This window comes from Atta colombica, unplaced genomic scaffold (genome assembly GCF_001594045.1).
Source record: "Atta colombica isolate Treedump-2 unplaced genomic scaffold, Acol1.0 scaffold41, whole genome shotgun sequence".
Lineage (NCBI taxonomy): Eukaryota > Metazoa > Arthropoda > Insecta > Hymenoptera > Formicidae > Atta > Atta colombica.
This window is the reverse complement of record NW_017259520.1, coordinates 680084-699289: the sequence shown is the minus strand read 5'-3', so window position 1 is coordinate 699289 and position 19206 is coordinate 680084. Positions and strand designations below refer to the sequence as shown.

General features: G+C 34.1%; 1 protein-coding gene across 1 annotated transcript in view; it reads right to left on the bottom strand.

The window, feature by feature from the left end:
* Window positions 1-132: 132 nt before the first annotated feature.
* The window catches only part of LOC108691142 (zinc finger protein 155), a 105571-nt gene continuing 86497 nt past the window's right edge, over window positions 133-19206 (bottom strand). Inside the window, 1 exon segment of the mRNA XM_018198797.1 lies at window positions 133-305. Within this exon segment, the coding sequence (XP_018054286.1) occupies window positions 133-305 (173 nt within the window).

The following is a 19206-nucleotide window of genomic DNA, read 5'->3' as shown; positions in this document are numbered from 1 at the left end:
AGAGAGAGAGAGAGAGAGAGAGAGAGAGAGAGAGAGAGAGAGAGAGAGAGAGAGAGAGCAAACAAATTTGCATATGCAATTCTTACAACCAATCGCCGAGCAACCTGCCCTACCCGTTGGAGATGATGACGATTAGACCTTGATACTTAAAGACCCGTTCCGTGACCAATGCTTAAGAATTAAACTCGGCTTGATTCCAAAGCTGGCCAATCCGGTGGCGAGTTGCACCGGACCGGTTCGATTCGCATGCTTCTTCGCGGTTTTCTCTAATGGGAACCAGACGAGACTGAGGGTAACCAAATGCGCTGAACGTGAAAATGCACCGTATGCGGTATATCCGTTTAAATATCTTGGAAATATCACGTAGACGCACACGATGTACAACCGCAGATAGTGTAAGATAATGTGGTCAGCGTGTACATAAAGAAGAGTCGGAGATGGAATTAGTTAGAAGAGAATTCGCAAGAAGCCTCTCACGCTGGACCACCCACGCAATTTCTGTTCTTTTCGACTGCTGTGATTATCGGAAGTCAAGTGTTTTACAAACTATTTTGCATGTTTTCAAATTAGATATAAAATGTTCTATCTCCAAGTAATTAGTTTAATACTTCAAATTCTAAAAATCTCAAAGTAATTAGTTTAATACTTCAAATTCTAAAAATCAGTGTTCGTTAAATTATTTCACAAATAATTCTATGCGTGTGAATAAATTATTCTTAAAATTCAAAATAAAAAGAATCGATTTCATAATTACTTAACTAATATTTAAAAATATATATTAAAAACTTGCATGAATTGATGAGCTAATGATAAATGCATTGAGATTTCTTCTTCAAAGATCTTTAGAATTGATATACCCGGGGATTGAGAGCTCGTAGCATTACGGTTCGATTGACACCGGTGAGATAGGTATGGCAGCAGGTGGGTACAGTTACAGGTTGAGATTGTGCAAGAAGACCATCTGCCAAACAATGTGATTATTGTGCTAGCTTACGGAATGTTCCTGAATGTCACTGACGTAAGTTCCAGCAAATGAATACATACAAAATTTATATTGAAGTCCGTATTGCTATAATCTATTTGAATACTTGAAAATAAATAAGCTTATAATAGAAATGATATATTCTACTCTTCAAAATAATATAATATTATAATTGATAATACACGTACATTATACTCGAAACAATATATCTTTCGAATGATTTACATCTGTCACATTTTCCTGTAAATCAATAACAGAATATTTCAATCGTTTTTTTAACAGATTTAATGCACTTTCTTTTACTTGAAATATTAATTATAGAAGCGATAATATTATAAAAATGCGTCGCGGAAATATTGATGGAACGTTTAATAAACCTTTCTATCGGCCGCCATGTCGACTCGAGGGTACCTCTCACCTATCATATTTCCATACAAATCCATCCAGCCTCACCACTCCCAAGATTTGAATTCAGCATGCGCAGTGCCAGTGCAAAAAATAAGGCGCTTTAAACTGGCCCTTTTATTGGTCGCGAGAACCATAGCACTCCCCCTACCCACGCCTATCCCCTTCGCGTTGCACACACATAGGCGTCATTGCCTTTCTTCTTTTTCTTATCGCGCTATCATATTTCCATACAGCCGACATCCACCACTACCGCTATCGTCACTACTACTACGTCTCTTCCACCACTACCATTGTCGTTTCACTTCCACCCCTACCTTCCACTCGATACCTAGCTCGCCCAGATTTGAATCCGGCATGCGCAGTCCCGTGCAAAAAGGGCGCTTTAAAGAGGTTCTTATTGGCCATGGGAACGCTATCCCCCACTCTTTATCGCATGTACCACGTACCTCACATCACAAACGCAGCCTTCCTCTTATCGTGCTATCCTCCCCCTTTGCTCCCCAAAGTTTCGTCTTCCTCGTGCTTTTTCTCTCCTGTCAACTCTCTCGTTCTTTCATCCTATTCCCCACCAACGGCTTCGTCCTTCGCTTCGCATGCCAGACCGGATACATAGGAAGGGGCAACCCCTACCTCGATTCCACCCTCGCATTCGTAGTGCAACAAGGATAGTAATGATAAGAGAACAAGGATGACGATAGTGAGGAAAACGAAAGAGAAGGAAGCGGAGAGAAGAGAGCGAGCCGGTATTGATTTTAATGACGCCCCTACCGACACGAAGTCACGAGAGAGGCGCGAATAATATGTACGCGCTTTGATTCTAATAGCCAATTATTATAAATGCGTGTAAACAAAATTTTTCAGATATGGTATTATGGGTATATCTATCTTAAAATGTTTAGTTCATATGTAATTATTAATAATGCTTGGCGAAATGCTAAAACGAAATGCTTGACGAGAAAACTTGCAAAAGCTCCAAGAAAGAAAGAAGAGAAAAATATCTGTAATGTCACAATAATGTCATGTCGACGACATATCTATCCTATAATGTCGCGTCGATTATCTTTTATTATAAACATGAATTATTAAAGTATGGCACGCGGTCCGTTCCGGATCGGAAGGATCGCTCCCTGGGTGGAGATTTCGTCTGGCGATGAAGGGTGAAAACACTTGCCGTGTAAAATCAAGAGGATCAAGTGGCATTACCGAAGGGTCGCATTCAAATGCCAGGCGGGCCCTAATCTGAATAAGGCAGCGTGAACCCTTTCCCTTTGCTACGAACCCTCTTTTTTATTCATCATGTGCAAGTATTTGCATGACCCATCTACAGACAGCAGGTGTCAAGTTGCCCCTTTTTTATATTCAATACGAAAGTCTATATGGAAATAGATAGGTACCTGTCCGATAATATGCACTTCACAATGGTGAAGGGTTGATTCTTACTACCGATTCATCATCGACAGGTGGATAATCCGTAAATGCTAATTCGCAGGTGATTTTTTTCAAAATCAATTTCATATCATTCCTTGTGAATTACTGAATTTTTATTTGAAAATCAATTTATTTTAATATAACATATGCACTTCATAATCAAAATATATATATTATAAATTATATTCTCTCTCTCTCTCTCTCTCTCTCTCTCTCTCTCTCTCTCTCTCTCTTTCTCTCTCTCTCTCTCTCTGTCTCTCTCCCCCCCCCCTCACAAAATTGTGTTTATAACTTTTATAATGTAATCTGGCAGGTTTGCAAAAAGAGAAATACAATCACTTGGATTACAGTATAACCAAGTTGTAACTAAATCTAGGATATTCTAGATATATGGACGGAAAGTGTGTAGAAATATATACCTATGTATGTACATACATATATTTTATACATAAAAAAACTTTACAGAAAAAATATTACAGTTGTCACCAGAAATAATGATAACTTTCACTCATCAATACATTTGTTAATTGTACACTGAAAAAAAATCTTAATTTCAAAGAAATGTCTCTTTGTTCTCGTATTCAAAAAAATTATTTCTTTGAATCAATGAAAATTTCTTTAAAAATAAGATATAGTACTTTCAAAGAAATAAGATATTGCATTTTTAAATAAATTTTCATTGAGAGATCCAAAGAAATAATTTGTTTGAATACGAGCAAAGAGATATTTCTTTGAAATTAAGATTTTTTTTCAGTATAATAACCGTAAGATGAATATATCTTTATATCCATAACCGTTAAGATATGTCAATTTTACGGCTATTATAATCATATTATAGTTCTTATAATCAAAAAATGTATTGATGGACAACTTTTTGATCGTGGCAACCATAGCCGTATTTTCTGTGTTGTATTCTAAAATCAACATATACTTTTGATATAAATATTTTTTTAATTTCTTTGTATTTTAACTTATGTTATTTTAACTTATATTATTAATATTTTAATATATCGCAACCTGTGAATATTTCAAAAATGTTGAATTTAATGTACTATATATTTCATATGGAATATTAAAATCTGTCGCGTTGTGTAACATCTGTAGTCCAAGAAACGTTTTTCATTATTTGAAGTGTAGCCCTAAACAATTCTATTCAACGGAGTGAATGACACCGGTTGAAATGTACTTCCCTGTTTACGCCGTTACAACAATTTCGACTCTTAAAAATCTCAAAAAAGAAAACAACCGATATTCGAGACTTATCTGAAGCTCGCCGCGTGAGATCCTTCTATAACTCCCTACGAGTTTCCTTAGACTCCTCGGCAAGAGTCCACCCTCCAGTAGCAATAAAGACGAGCCATTACAACCAAAATTAGAGGGTTTGATCCCAGTCGAGTGTTCGCACACCAGAAAACGAAAAAATTTCTTTTTATCCACGAACATTTTAACCACCCCTTAGTGTGCACAGTGAGAGCCTTAGAAAGGCCAGGTGGGCCAAACAAATTTTTTTACTGAATTCACAATAGACGCGCAATAAACTGGGTTAGTAGTGTCACGGGTCAAGCAATATATAAATTTGTTCCGATATTATTAAACCTATAACATCTAATACATAAAAAAAAAGAACACTTGTCGACATCACAATCTGCAACGCGCTACGTCATAGCTTCGTTTTATCGTCTCGAATTCAATGAATCCTCTCCATGCGCGAACGAGCTAATTTTATTTCTATGTGTGAGCGCAATAGTACTTTTTAAATTCTTCACGTACTCATGAAAACTCGTGACGAACTCTGGCACGATTGTTCCCGGCACTTCTCACGCGGAGAAGTTTTTGAGAGAGCCAGACAGAACTTTAGTGGCGTACTATTTTCCGAATCAGAAGTTGTTTTTTGTCTTTCTTCCTCTCTATCTCATTGGTGGATTCAAAGGAAAGAAAGTCGTAATTTAAAATACAAAAAAATGAATCACAAAGCACTATGAATAAAAATGTCCAAGGTATTGTACTGACTGGCATTGTTATCTGCGATTACTTTATTTATTATACAAAAAAATTGCATGTCTCTCTTTTGGAAGACCAAATTTATGAATAATTTCTTAGATTTTTATTTGTGATTTAAAAACTTGGTATTGGCGATGCTTTCTTTTTCCTAACTTCATGTATAATCTAGATTTTTAATTACGATACACCTAATAAATTTTAAAAAAGTAATCTTATGAATAAAGAACGATCTTGAGATTTCTACACAAAAGAAATTCGAAACTGAAAAAAGGTAAATTTACCTTTACCATTTAACTGACAATAAATTTACGTAAGAATTTGTATCTTGTCCTAAGTATCATAGTATCCAACAAACAATAGGCAAAAAGCAAAATAAAAATTTACTATTAACTCTTATGCTACAAAGATACAATTTATGCCTCATCCATACAAACAAGGGCACTAGAATCGGTCCGTTTTTTTCCTATTCAAAATGATTAAAAAAATCTTTAAAAATTCACCAACATACTTTCAACTTTCTAGAATAAATATTGGCACTTCATTTTGGAAAATAATAAGATGTAGTATAATTTATAATTATCAAAAGACTCAAAAAAATTTACACGAATGGGAATCGCTCGGGTCGCTCGTGACCCATCTTAAAGTAAGGATTAATAATTACATTTAATATTTTTATTTAATTTTCAAAATATACTTAATGCTTCGTTTACAATTAATGTAATCCATTGTTGAAATTGCTAATTAGACACAGATTTATTTTTATGATTCGAAATGAATATATAATATACAGAATATCTTTTTAATTAAAATTTATAAAACTCAATAATTTTGAATTATATTAAAGATTATATTTAAAAAATAATTTAATTAAAAATTATTGTTGTATTATTATTGAGTTTTAGAGATTTTTAAAAAAGAATATTCTTTATATTATATTTATTGCCAACCATAAAAATAAATCTATGTATAATTAGGCAATTTTAACAATGATCAACTACCAGATTTTTTTAATTATCAGGAAAAAACTCATTCGTCTGTCCAAAAAGCCGTGGGGTTTAAAGAAATCAAAAATTTCGAGCATGATTTCGGAGAGTCACCGCGGAGAACGTTCGATCGCTGATACGTGGAAAACTTTGTGGGCGTTATTTCGGAAAACGATTAATCTGTACGGCGCCACGAGCGTGAAATCAAGAAGGCCACGGGATGTATCAGGTACGGATTTTCAACCCGCGGAGAAAATAATGAGATTTCGGTTTCGAAGTATACATATAGGGAGATCAAAGAGAACCGACCCGTGGCCGCCTCATTGTCTCTCGCAATTTTAAGGCCTCTTTCGGACACCTTCGACTTCGATTTTCCGGATGGTCCACCTCTCGTTCCACCGAAACGCGGTCAGCTACCCTTCCACATGCTCGAAAATATCCCGGGACGCTCTACTCTTAACATACAACACGGTTTACACGAAGGGACGATAAATGCCGCCGTTCCATCAATTGCGAGGGTGGAGGTTCTTTATTTACCTCTGTCAGACTCTTGATCTCCTTTTGATCTCGAGTGATGCTTTGGCTTGAATGCAAGAGCGATTTGCAACAATTATTGGTTCACAGTAGATAAATTAAATAGATAGGATAACTCGAAACTAAAAGAAAATTTTAAGCATTCTGATAACTCGTAATTTTGAATGTAATATAAATTATAAATTACAACAGTGGTGGACAATGATTTTGTTAAACAGATAATTTTAGCTAAGGCTTACGTATTTTTATTTGCTAATTCTGAAAATGAAATCAAAATTTATTCTGCGGGCTGCTTTTTTGTAACTAATATATTTTGTTTAATCTTATACATTTTGCTAGCAATTCGTTGTATAGCTTCTTTCTTATTTAAAATAATTTATTTTTGTTTAGAGTTTTTTTATCAAATGAATAGAAAATCATGTTAAATTCAGCTATTCCCTATAAATTATTTATTTATTATGTCTAAACAAAACAGATAAAAAAGTAGAGGAATTTTTAAATACATATTATTAAAAAATCCTGCTTCTATAAAGGCAAATAGATTTAAAATCAGTGGAAAAATATTATAAGAAATATCCTATCACACATCGATTTAACATAAATAAATTTTGTTTACCAGTGCTATTGTAATATCATATTGCAATTCTAGTTATACAATAAAAATCTGTACAAGGAAGAATTCAGTAAGAATTCAGAATAATATTCATTACTTGCATAAATTATATGTACGACTCTGAAAAAAGTATATAAAAAGTAAATTGATTTTGGAAAAGAATAACAATTCAAATATTTAGTCACTTCTCAAGCAACCTTAGCACGACTTACATAGTCGTTCACCACCGAATTGGTCCATACCAGCGGATTATCCTCGCTTTGCGGAAGTTTCGCATTAAAGGAAACGGAACTCTCAATTCTCGACGCAGCCGGTCATGCACTCGCGCGATGCCGAGCGCGCGTGACGACGATACGAAGACTACAGAGAAGGAATGAACGCAGTAATTTTCCCGGCATATTACGCATGTGCGAGGGAGCGCGATTACAAAATAAGCGGGTTCTTTTGTGGTAATTAGCGGATCAAGGCCGGCCTCGGGACGAATTCGGGAGAATGACGTTATGGCTGCACCTCCAGGATAGCGCGCGCGTGCAGTATTATATACATCATACAAAGTGGACCAGTGGCGTAGTCGCCATCGCTGCTGATGGCAGCATGAAAACTTGGACACGCTCATTTACCGTATCGCGCGAATGTAAGACTGCAACAATAAGAGGATGCCGCGCTTAGAGCTGCAACACTAGCTACGAGCGCAGCACGCGATGATCTACTTACCATTTTATGATTACAGAAATTATCTCACTCTCGGGATATATGCGTTTCTCACAGCGTGCATGACGGCGATAGACCGTTGACTTGTAAATTTATAATTTACACTTTTTAAATAAACATAGTATTATGCATATCAATGCAGTAGCGAATAATTCTATCTTGAGAAATTTTATAAAAACTCTATACATATTTAATACAAACTTGGAAAAAACTTGGTTTTGCTAAAATATCTAAAAAATTAAAATTTTAGATATAAATCTAAAAATAATTTCATTTGGATTATACAGAATGCTTGAACTAGTTGCTGGAATATTAAAACTTTTTGCAGTATTGTTATCAAAATTTAAGCGTTCTGTATAATTGAACAACAAAATTATTTGCAGATCTAGTTAAATTTCCAGATACTTGATCAAAACCGTTTTTTCCGTTTTTAAAGTTATAACAAAAGTATGATACAAAAAAAAATTTTATTTAATATAATTTCTATTAACTCATAAGAAACTAATGCCCATATTCATAGTCAGATCTTATACTTGAGACTTCCTTAAATTTATCTTTAGATGCTCAGCAGCCAATGAAATAATCGTAAAATATCTAAAGATAAATTTAAAGAAGCCTTAAATATAAGGCCTGACTTTGAATATAAGTATAATTAATCTGAGTAAGAGTATATCTTATTTTACTTCATTGAGTAAATTGTAATTAAACAGAGTATCATATTTCATACACTGAGAAAAATGTTTGGTATGACTAATTTATTTTGATAATACGTGAATTAAACAAAAACATTCTTATTTTTTAATTAAAAAAATTGTTATTCTAACCAATTTTTTTGTTACAATAATCAAATTTTGACTAGAACAATGCAATTTTTTCAAGAAGCAAAGATTTGTAATTCACATATCAACAAAATAATAACTATTTATCTGTGTTTTACTTATAACAATGAAAGGAATTTTCTAACAAAATAAAAAGATATTGCAATCTGTCGAATTTTGTTAAACAGTTTTAAAAAGGTAAATTCCAGCTAACTTAATGATTTCACAAAAGATTGTCTTATTATATCCGACATAAAACAAATTTCATCTCAAAAGCTGCATAATGAGTAGGGTCGCATTCCTGTGGCATAATGTTTCGCAGACGCGAGCACAAAGTGACTTCTTGCTCGGTCTTGCGATTTGCCAATTGTCCAACGTTCGTTCCCTCTTTCTCTTCAATCCCCCCTACCTCGCGACCCTCCTTCTGTGCATGCGGCCCTTTTATCTGTCGGAATATTCACCGGATTAAGGTAATTGTACACGAGCTCGCGCGGCTGCGTGGGTGCATGCACGTTTTACGCTCGACGCGCGCGTAAAGGCGTGAGAGCGATCGGAGAGACACGCGGAGCGCCGTTCTTACATAATCTCTCAATTTTGTCCTGAATAGCGAAGAACGCGAATGTAATGCCGTTATATTAACTGGTACCTAATACTTATATTACAAATAAAAAACGAAATCTACAACCGTGGATCTACAGATCGTGGCATGAATGCGTGACTACATTATTCAAACAAAAATGTTGTTTGTCACAAAGCGATCCCGTTATTCAAACTTTGAACGTATATTAATTTGCAATTAATAATTATTTCAAAAGAATTATGTTTATTCATGAAAGAATCACTGTTATCAAAACATTTTAAGGTATTAAAATATCAGCTGAAAAATATTTCAATGGAATCTGAAATATACCTAATTCCAGTAATGCTTAAAAATTGTAATGAAAAAATATCATTTTATTTGCTATAACAATGACACAACTTAAAAAAACAAAGTTTTCTAGAAAATATAGCTCAAATATTTTAAATCATTAAAATTTTGGAATATTAATTTTCAAATGTAATTTTAATATAATACCTAATTGATTGTAAAAGAACAAAAAAATATTCTTTTAAAATACGTTGCTTCTTTTTCTCTTTATATTTCCATTCTTTTCTTGCAATCAACTAAAAAATAGCAATTTTTTATTTACATTGTAGCAAAATGAATGGATATAATAGTTACATAGAAGATAACGTAAAATATTTTGGAATACGTCACGGAAATAAATCAAAGATGGATGAACGAAATACCGGTATTTGGCGATATACCATTTCGTTGGTGGTAATAGACCCAAAGCGGTAGCAACAGCGACGCGACCTAAGGGGTCGAGGTCTGAGCCGGCGGTGTTGAGTTTCACAGCGATATCAAGCGTAATATAGCACGCGCCTCAATTCAATCCAGCTGCCAGCCACTGTCACAGTTAACGAGTTGCACTTTAATGGCCGGAAGGATTAATTTCAACGCCAAAGCGCGTTTCGCGATCGTTATCGAAAATCAGGTGGCAACAGAGAATGTTAAACACATATCAAAAAAATTCCAGAATTTTATCAATTATTTTATGTCGAAACTTGTTTAAATATAAATGCGAAATATATTTCTGTTCTCTGTGTACATCATCATAAATATATTCAATGGCTGCATTCAGCAGAAAAAGCAGCTTTTTTTGTTGTTATAAATTGTTATAAATTCTTTAATGTGACGGGTTTTGCCCTTAGTTGCAAAGCTGCTTTTTCTACTGAATAAATGCAGCCCATGCTTGAAAAAAAAATGACGAAAGAAAAATTAAATTTTAAATAGTCAAAAAAGAAGAAAATGTAAGAATAATAACAGCATGTAGAAAAATGTATAATCGTAATTCTCTATTGATTAAGTTATATAAAACTCATAAAATTTATAAAACACACATGGCAACTTTGATATAGTAGACGTATTGATGTTATTGCAATTAAAGGCATCACAAGCACAACGGATGCGCGTCTCACGATCGACTACAAAGTGATGTTAATTAAACGACGGGGCGTTATTGAAGCAACCCCTCACCGGGTTCTTGCCGTTCTTGCCGGTCATGGTAACGAGATTCGTGGAAAAAATGGTAAGTGGCATTAAAGGAATGGCATACGGTCGCGTGCGTGTACGACTTGTTCGTAGGAAGGGAAGAGAGGAAAGACTTCGTTGTTATACGAGTTGTGCGATAATACCGACCAGTGACGGATTCATTAAACTAGACAATTATCTGAAGCCCTCGATAATTTATAAATCGCATTGGCCGATTCAAAAATTTATCAAAGTATCATTTGTCAAAGATACTATTGATGCGCAATAAACAAAAATTTTTTAACGTCAAATATGGAAAAATAGAATTATTATTGATTTGAATTATTATTGACATTAAACTGAAAAAGTATTATTTAAATATATAATTCATAAAATCTTTTACTTACAATTGAATGAAAAAAAAAAAGAATAATATAATTGAATCTATATTTTTTTATATCTATAGAAGTTTCTTAAATTAAAAAAATATTTTTGGAACACAAATTGTGATTAAACATTTCAAAAATATAAAAAATATATAACATTTTGCATAAATATTTTTAAAAAAGAAGACTCGGCTCTACTGTGGATTCGCCAACGATAAATCGTTCTATTTGTTTACAACTATTCATTTCAGAAAAATTTATAAATAGGTATTAATTTTCAACAACCTACACATATTAATCTAACAAGAAAAATCATTTCGTTTGGGGGTCCCTAATGCTCTAATGTCCATCACTGATACAGATAGTTGCGACCGACGAAGGAATCATACGCGAAGTGTTACGCAGTTGCGTGGCACGAGAGTATACGCACCGCAGCGTGCGGTGAACATCAAAGAGGCGTCGTCTAGTTGAGCCACTTAAAGTCCTCGAGTTTCCACATTAGCGAGGCAAAAGCACGATCGGAGAAAGAGAACCGGGCCGCATATCTTCACAGAGGAACGAAGTTCAACGCGCAAGAGGCTCTCATTATCCCTCTCTCTCTCTCTCTCTCTCTCTCTCTTCTCTCACTCTTTCTTTCACAACATGATAATATAACGCGATCGATGTTCACCGAGCGCCGTAAAGAGACCGATTTCTTATTTTAATTTCGTTTTTTACGAGCCCGCCATGGACGAGAGCCGCGTAAATGAAATAATCGTTTTCTGGTATGAGTCGTTCTGCAGTTGGAACTTTATTGCAACGAGTTATCCATAAATTATAATGTATCGTAAAGGATATGGCACAGTTTAAGATATAGCAATAAATGTGATACACACGGCAGAATTAAATTTAACTAACTCTTAAATACATGACCCTTTTAATGCCGTTTTAAGTTTAAAAGCATGATTTTTTTCTTTTTTTTAGCTCGCACGTTGTATAAAAGTATATAATAAAAAGTTACAAAATATACAATAAGTCGATGATTCAATACTTTAGGAACAAGTAATCGATTTAGAAATGGAATAAAAGAAAAGTTACACAAAATCTTTAAAAACAATTATAAATGTAAGAAAAAATAATAGATAATTACATCGATTTCATAAGTAAAAGAATTACTAGTCACATATCGTTCCGTGAAATGAGAGTCGGTACGAAACAAAACAAGCATATGGATCTCCTCGCGTGTCATGCCAGCATTAAGCGGAAGATATAAAGCACGCTTGTCAAGATATGAACGATTCCCGCTAACATTCTAAGTAAAATAATAATCAGATTTTTTAAGCTCGCCACGAATGGCGCCAGTAAAGTTACATTTGACATCGTCAATTCTATTCGAAATGATCTTAAAAGTCATCATACGTTACTACTATAATTATTTTACACCATGCCTAAAAAACAACAAGCAAAACATGTGAAAGTGTGTATTAATTCGAAGTAAAATAAATCTCATGCACAAATTTATAAAGATGATAAGTATTAATATTATTATGTAAGAAAAACTTAAGTTTTATGAATTTCTGGAATATATAATAATTGTTATAAAATAAGAAAATTATTTAACAAAAAATTGATTATCGAACAAATCCTATTGTTAAAGCAGTGAAAATTAAATGCCATGAAAATTGTAATCGTTTTGTACTCGCTTACGTTATCGTACAAAAATTGTGAAATGCAAACGTCTGCAAGCATCTATCATCCCATCCATTTGTCACGGATTCTTAAGTTAGCCGTAATTTTATGCAAATATTGATTTTCCTAACAAAAGCCCCAAAAAAAAACTAATAGGCTCTTTATCCGACGCATCTACATATCTAGCACAAAGCATAGGCTGGTTGCCGGTCATTTCAATACTATTTTTTGCTTTTTTTTTTGTCCCCTACACGCGTTCCCTTTCTTTTCCTGTCTCTCTCACACTTTCGTCTTTTCCCATTTTCTCTTTCCAACTTTATGAGCTGACAGTTGGCCGGGCACATTTGGTCTGTAATTTCCAAAATGTCGAATAAGATAATGCACTGAGCGCACATTCGAGTCCCCCGATCTCACGAAATCAAAGTTGCGTAGGGCTGCACGCCTATTTCGCTCCATTTTTCTTATCGTCTTTTTTTCCCTTATCATGATAACGCTACGCAGTAGTGATCCTGTCTTTTCATCCATTCGTTCCTCATCGATTTCGCTTGATTAAAACGTAAAGACGTGACAAATGTAATTACTCGATGCCTTATCGAGGCCATCCCACCAGTTTTTCAGCTTACAACGGAAACGCATCAGCTGACGGATGCTTCATAGGATAGTTCAGAATATGATCTTTCTCTCTGGTATTTTTTGTAGAGCCTACAAAATCAGAGAACTGCACAGAGAAAAACATTGTAATAATCAGTTTTTGTGGAGTAGTAATAAGATTAAAGAAAACATCAAAGAATGATGAATCGTGCACGAAAAATATGTTTCGTTATATTTAAAAATTATGATACAATTGCATTGTTAACAATCAGTAACAGCAATTTCGAATAAATTAACTTTTTCATATTATTTAACTATTAATAATATGCTCAATAGCTATCAATTAATCTTGTAACGCTAAAATTTCGGAGTATATTATATAAATAAATAATAATACGAAAATTCTTTCTCTATTTATAGATTTATAGAGAAAAAAGACATATGTAAGCAAAAAAAAGCTATATTCAGTCAAAATGGATATTAGTGCTCAATAATATTTTTGAATGAATCTTACAATTTTCATTCAAAAAATATAATAAAATTTATAAACAGATTTTAAATAATTGCAGTAAAATAAAAAACATTTTGACGAAGTTAAATGCAGTTACATTTGTGACCTTATTATTAAAAAAGTTACAGTTTTTCTTCCTGTTTCATATTTACTTTCTACAAATATATACAAATACATGTATAATAATTATTCCAGGTATATATACTATTTATATATATAAGTATATATATATATATAAGTATTTCCATATCAATAATAGCAGCACACATTTGAACCACGGTATGCGCATGTATATAATGGCTATAATGCACAGGCACGATCACATTCCTGCACTCCTATGAATGTCAAATGAGGGTATGCACCGCTGGCTTGCTCAGTGGTATCTAGGTAGCGGAACGTACGATACCAGAACTCTTTGACTATCTGAATACAATGCACCGCCCAGGTGTAATGCATTCCTTAATAGCATTGCGACTCCGCGACCTCTGTACAACAAACCTCCCTCAACGCCGAATGGTATGCATGCGAACGTGGGTACTGACAGCGCGAGCTAAATGTTGTTTTATTGGATGATTAGCTGAAGAGATGCGTAGGCATGCTTCGCGTAAGACGCATAAGCCGCACGTAATGAGAGAATAGCGCGAAGGGTCATCGATCGATGCGAAAATTGTTCTCTCCGTTTGAATTTTTCAAAGATTTCACCTTTGCATATCTATAACTTTTCAATTATAATTTCAATGAAGGGAAAATATCTTCCTTTTAAAATGTTCGTAATCGGAACAATAATAGATAACATATCATATAACACTATATAATCTAAATTAATTATAATGTTAATGTACATTATTATATCGATTATAATGCATTATATTGATTATAATAACGATATCGTAAAATGAAATAACTTTGGCCCAGATATCTTTAAAACTTTCTTATGCCCGACTTTGACGCGTATCATGCTATCTGAATATTTGGGCCAAAGTTACTTAATTTTACGATACAATTAATTATATTTTTCCTGTAAATAAAAATATTTAAATTGTTTTTTTGAAAGTCGCTTCCTAGCTTCTTAGACATAACTTTACGACCCTTGTTCCATCATAGCATGATTAATATCCAAATTTGAAAAAATAGCTAATCACCCGTAGCTTTGCTGACTCTGACGGTGATGGTAGGGGTAACTGTCGGCTGTGTCTAGAGGGGTTGTTGGCAAGGAGGGTGGCAAACTTTTGGCCATAAAGAGTCGCCTGTCAATTCATCTTTCCTATATATATTTCACGTCAAAATATTGCAATAAATCATCGTTGCAGCTACGAATAAGGAAAGAGAGATGACAAGAAAAGAAGAGTTAGAAGCGAGGGAGAAAGACAGAGAGAATAAACGGAAGCCTCGATCCACGGTTAAGTTAAGAGACTGATGATTGCACGAGTGCCGACGTCTTTCATAAAGAGTAATATTAATCTTCGCGTTATTAACAAGATGAGAAATGACGGGATATTTATGCAGGCAGATATATTGAGATGTTTATGCTGTTTTGAAAAGAATCATTTTAAAAAAATCAGAGGTAATAAGTGAACATTGTCTATTAGCCTAACGTCCTTTTTTATTTACCGCTTTTCACTTTTCCCCGAATTACTGCATTATACTATTAATCTTCAAAAAATGGGAATCTATTTTTTAAATCTTACAATTTTTTCTTAAATAAAATTTATTTCATTGTGTATTCCTTGCTTTAAAATATGACACTGTTTCAGTGGCTTTCCTGCAAAGGAGAGTTAAGACAATGCAAAATTATCTACTTTCTACATATATTTCTAATAAATTTCAAATTTTTTATATTAAAAAAATATAGCATGTTTAACGTACTTAAGAATTAGCCCATGAATTTTTTGAGAATAATTTATACGTTACAGAATTCCGATTTAACGGTTTTAGTTTCCTTTATATAACCGGCAATGTCGACATTTGTTCGACTTTCCCGAGACATGTAATTATCTCAGCAGTGAACTGCGGTCCCCTATATTCCGTGAATGATTACTACGGTTTACCCGAGAATTGTGCGTCGCTACGCATAAAGGCCAAATATACATAAAAATAATATATTTACTGACCGAACGGAATAAAACGCGAGAATAAGAGCAAAGATGACTGGAACGTAGAACTAACGGACTAGCCATTTAACGATCGGATCAGCGGTTAAAATTGATGGGTGATTAGCCCCTTCAATCGGTATCTAATACAATCGATTTTCGCAAGAATGAAAAACCGAAAGACAAAGATGGGAGAAAGACAGAAAAAAGGAAATTTATTATATTCAGAGAGGAATCTGTCATACAAAGTCTCCTATGTGGACATCCTATAGTTTCAAGAGAAAAGAAAGAAAATATAATATTATAGCAATAAAGTATAAAATTATGAAACATAATCAAATCAAATAAACATTTAAAAAGAATAAAAGCATTGGGCAAAACACATATAAATTTACATATATTTAATGACGTAAGGGCAAAGTGCTAAATTTCAAAGTTAAAACGGCAGAGGAGCACTTGCAAGATTGGAAAGAATCGGCATTGAAATGGAAGTTGCCGATGGAGAAGAAACGCGGGAGAAAAGGTGGAGGACGAGGAGCAGGGGGCTATTAGCTGGCAGATTAGCAGTTAAAATTGAAATTTGCACGGACAGTTCGATGCGCGGCGGCGGCCGAGTCTGAAGAGGCCGAAGAGGGTGAGCCTGAAAGTGTTCGGGTCCGAAGATTGGAGAACCAAATCTGCCACGCATCGAGTTCGACGAGCACTCGCTCCTCGTCTTCTCCGTTTGTCCTCGGAGTTCTTTCTCCCTTCCCGTTTACCCTGTATTTTATTCTTGCTTTGTCTCGCCTTCTTTCTATCTCTCTTTCTCTCTTTTTCTTATTCTATTTTTGCAAGCAGGTATAAAATGAGCTACAGTTACGAGGACCATATAACTCGCGATGGAGAGACCAGAAGCGTATTTACGAAACCAAGATTCATGTTTGTCATATTTTTCCTACTTATTAATCACGCGTCACCTCGATATGCACTTTTAAGCATAATCGTAAAAATAAAATAAAATAAAATAATTTAAACAATTATCATTTTAATAAAATAGTTTGTACACGTTTCTTGCGAGGTTTGATTAAAAAAAAACAATAGATATATACTTATTACAAAATTAAAAGTATAATTCAATATCATAGAAATAATTCTGTGGCTCCAAGAATAATAAATCAAATATAGGCAAGATGCCTATAGTCTTCGCAATTGTTAATTGTATAAATAATATATTTATAAAATATATGATAAGATACAATTTGCAAATTATATTAATCTTATCGCTATATAAATATAGATATATAATATTTACACATAAATAATCGCGGAGGCTCATACAGACATTTTACTTATATTTAATAATACAATAGTTTGTCCATATAAATAAATGATTATTATTCAGAGAATAAAATATTGTTTCTTCTATCCTTTTTTTTCTGAAAAATAATCGTCATAGCCATGAAGCTAGGGGAATTTGCTGCGATCGTAAAAACAAGCCTAACGCGTCTCTTTGAAAACAGCGAGAATGAACGGCCGTTTATCTTCGGCTAACACCACGAATTTGCAAGTTATGCACCGACAGGATTTTATTAGCCCGGCGGCACGCCGTCGCACTTTTCTCTCTACGGACCGTGACTAAAAGGGACTAACGCGATACTCGGTAGTCGATCGTGCAACGAGTTAGCCATCGTTCTTTATTACTCGCGATATACCGACTGTAATTGCGAGCGAGCACCTCGAAAATTCATCCGGCGGATGAGCGTACGCGTTTGCGCACCCGGCCTTATAGTATCTCTGCCATCGGGGCGGCCACGCTTTTTTGTTCGCGAGCGTGACGAAAGAAGCTAACGCGGATCGGGTATCGGTATTTGGAAGCCGATCGGGACCGGTGTGAAACAACTTCGCCACCGTTTCTCATTCCGGAATTAATTGCAGATACCTCGGAAATAATGCGATCTTACAGATCGCCCGCGAAAAATAGATGCTCCCGTCGTGAAAATGAACGCGGCAAGATTGGAACGCACCCCTTTTTAACTCTCCATCAATAATGTTGGATTTTAAATGCAGTTTTTTTTGTCAATTCTTTCAATAAAAAAGATAGACATATTTTAATCTGCAAAAAATAAGTAAAATACAATCCAACTTTTATAATGATAAAAACTCATTATTGCTTCATATATGGGAAGAATAATTTTGCTAAATCTAAAAATTTAGCTAAATACAGATATGAAAATAATTTTGTTTAAACTAGTTGCTCAAAATTTTTTGCAGCATATATCATGCTTGAAATTTCTATATAATTATTTTTATAGTCTAAAATTATTTTCAAATCTGTATTTATATAATTGAGAAAGAATATTAAATTTTAATAAATATTTGTTTAAATAGTTCTAAGTAAATATTTACTAAACATATATTTATTTGATACAAATCTATTAACTTAACTATCATTTTTTTATAGAATAAATATTTATTTACTATGAGTAAATCTGCGCTAAAGTTCGAAGATTCAGATTGTGAACGAAGAGAAAGAATTTTACATTGCAGAAGGAAGGTTAAGTGTTAACACTTCAACTCTTCGAATACGTTCAAGAATTCTATGCATACGCGAAGAGTTCTTAAGCTTTCGTCTCATAACAATGACGAATTAATATGGCGGTGGCGGTAATGGCGGTGACACTAAAGATAAGAAAAATTTTCGTGAAAAGCTGCCGACATGATTTATAATGACATGTCGGTATTGTTCTTCAAACACATTACTGAAGCTTTTCACGTTATTCATAGGCGGCATGAGATTCGTTTACGGCTTTACGGTTAGCCGCACGAGATTCAGCGCCTTGCATTACCATAATATGAACCATTACGATGAACCAGCTGGCTGGACGATGCGTTTTCGCACGATATAAGCAAGAAAAAGAAAGAGAGAGAGAGAGAGAGAGAGAGAGAGGGGGGGGGGGGGATCGAGAAGAGGCGGAAAACAAGGAGAGTAAAAGGGTGTTGCTACAATATTTTTTCAACGGATAATTAGGTGCGCTGCATAAGAAATGGTATTTTAATGAATCGTAAAGCCACCGGTTTTGTGACATTACCGTGCCGCACCGCCAGTAATCTTTGCTACCTGTAGATTATATGGCCATTATAAAAGTACACCGTACATAAATAGCGGTTATAAATTTGACAATCAAAACGCACACTTCTGAAATTTGCCAAAGAAACCATAGCAAGCCCTCTTTAGACGTTAATGCATTTTATAAATACCGAATTGTGATGTAACGACTTAACGAAACTTTAAAATTTCATTTTTGCAATAAGATATATTTGATATTCGTACTAGGTACTTGTCATGGAACAAATCGAAATATGGTTTCCAATTGGAATTATTCCATCTTCTCTAGAAAACACAGTAGAAATCTAGAGAATAATTGAATA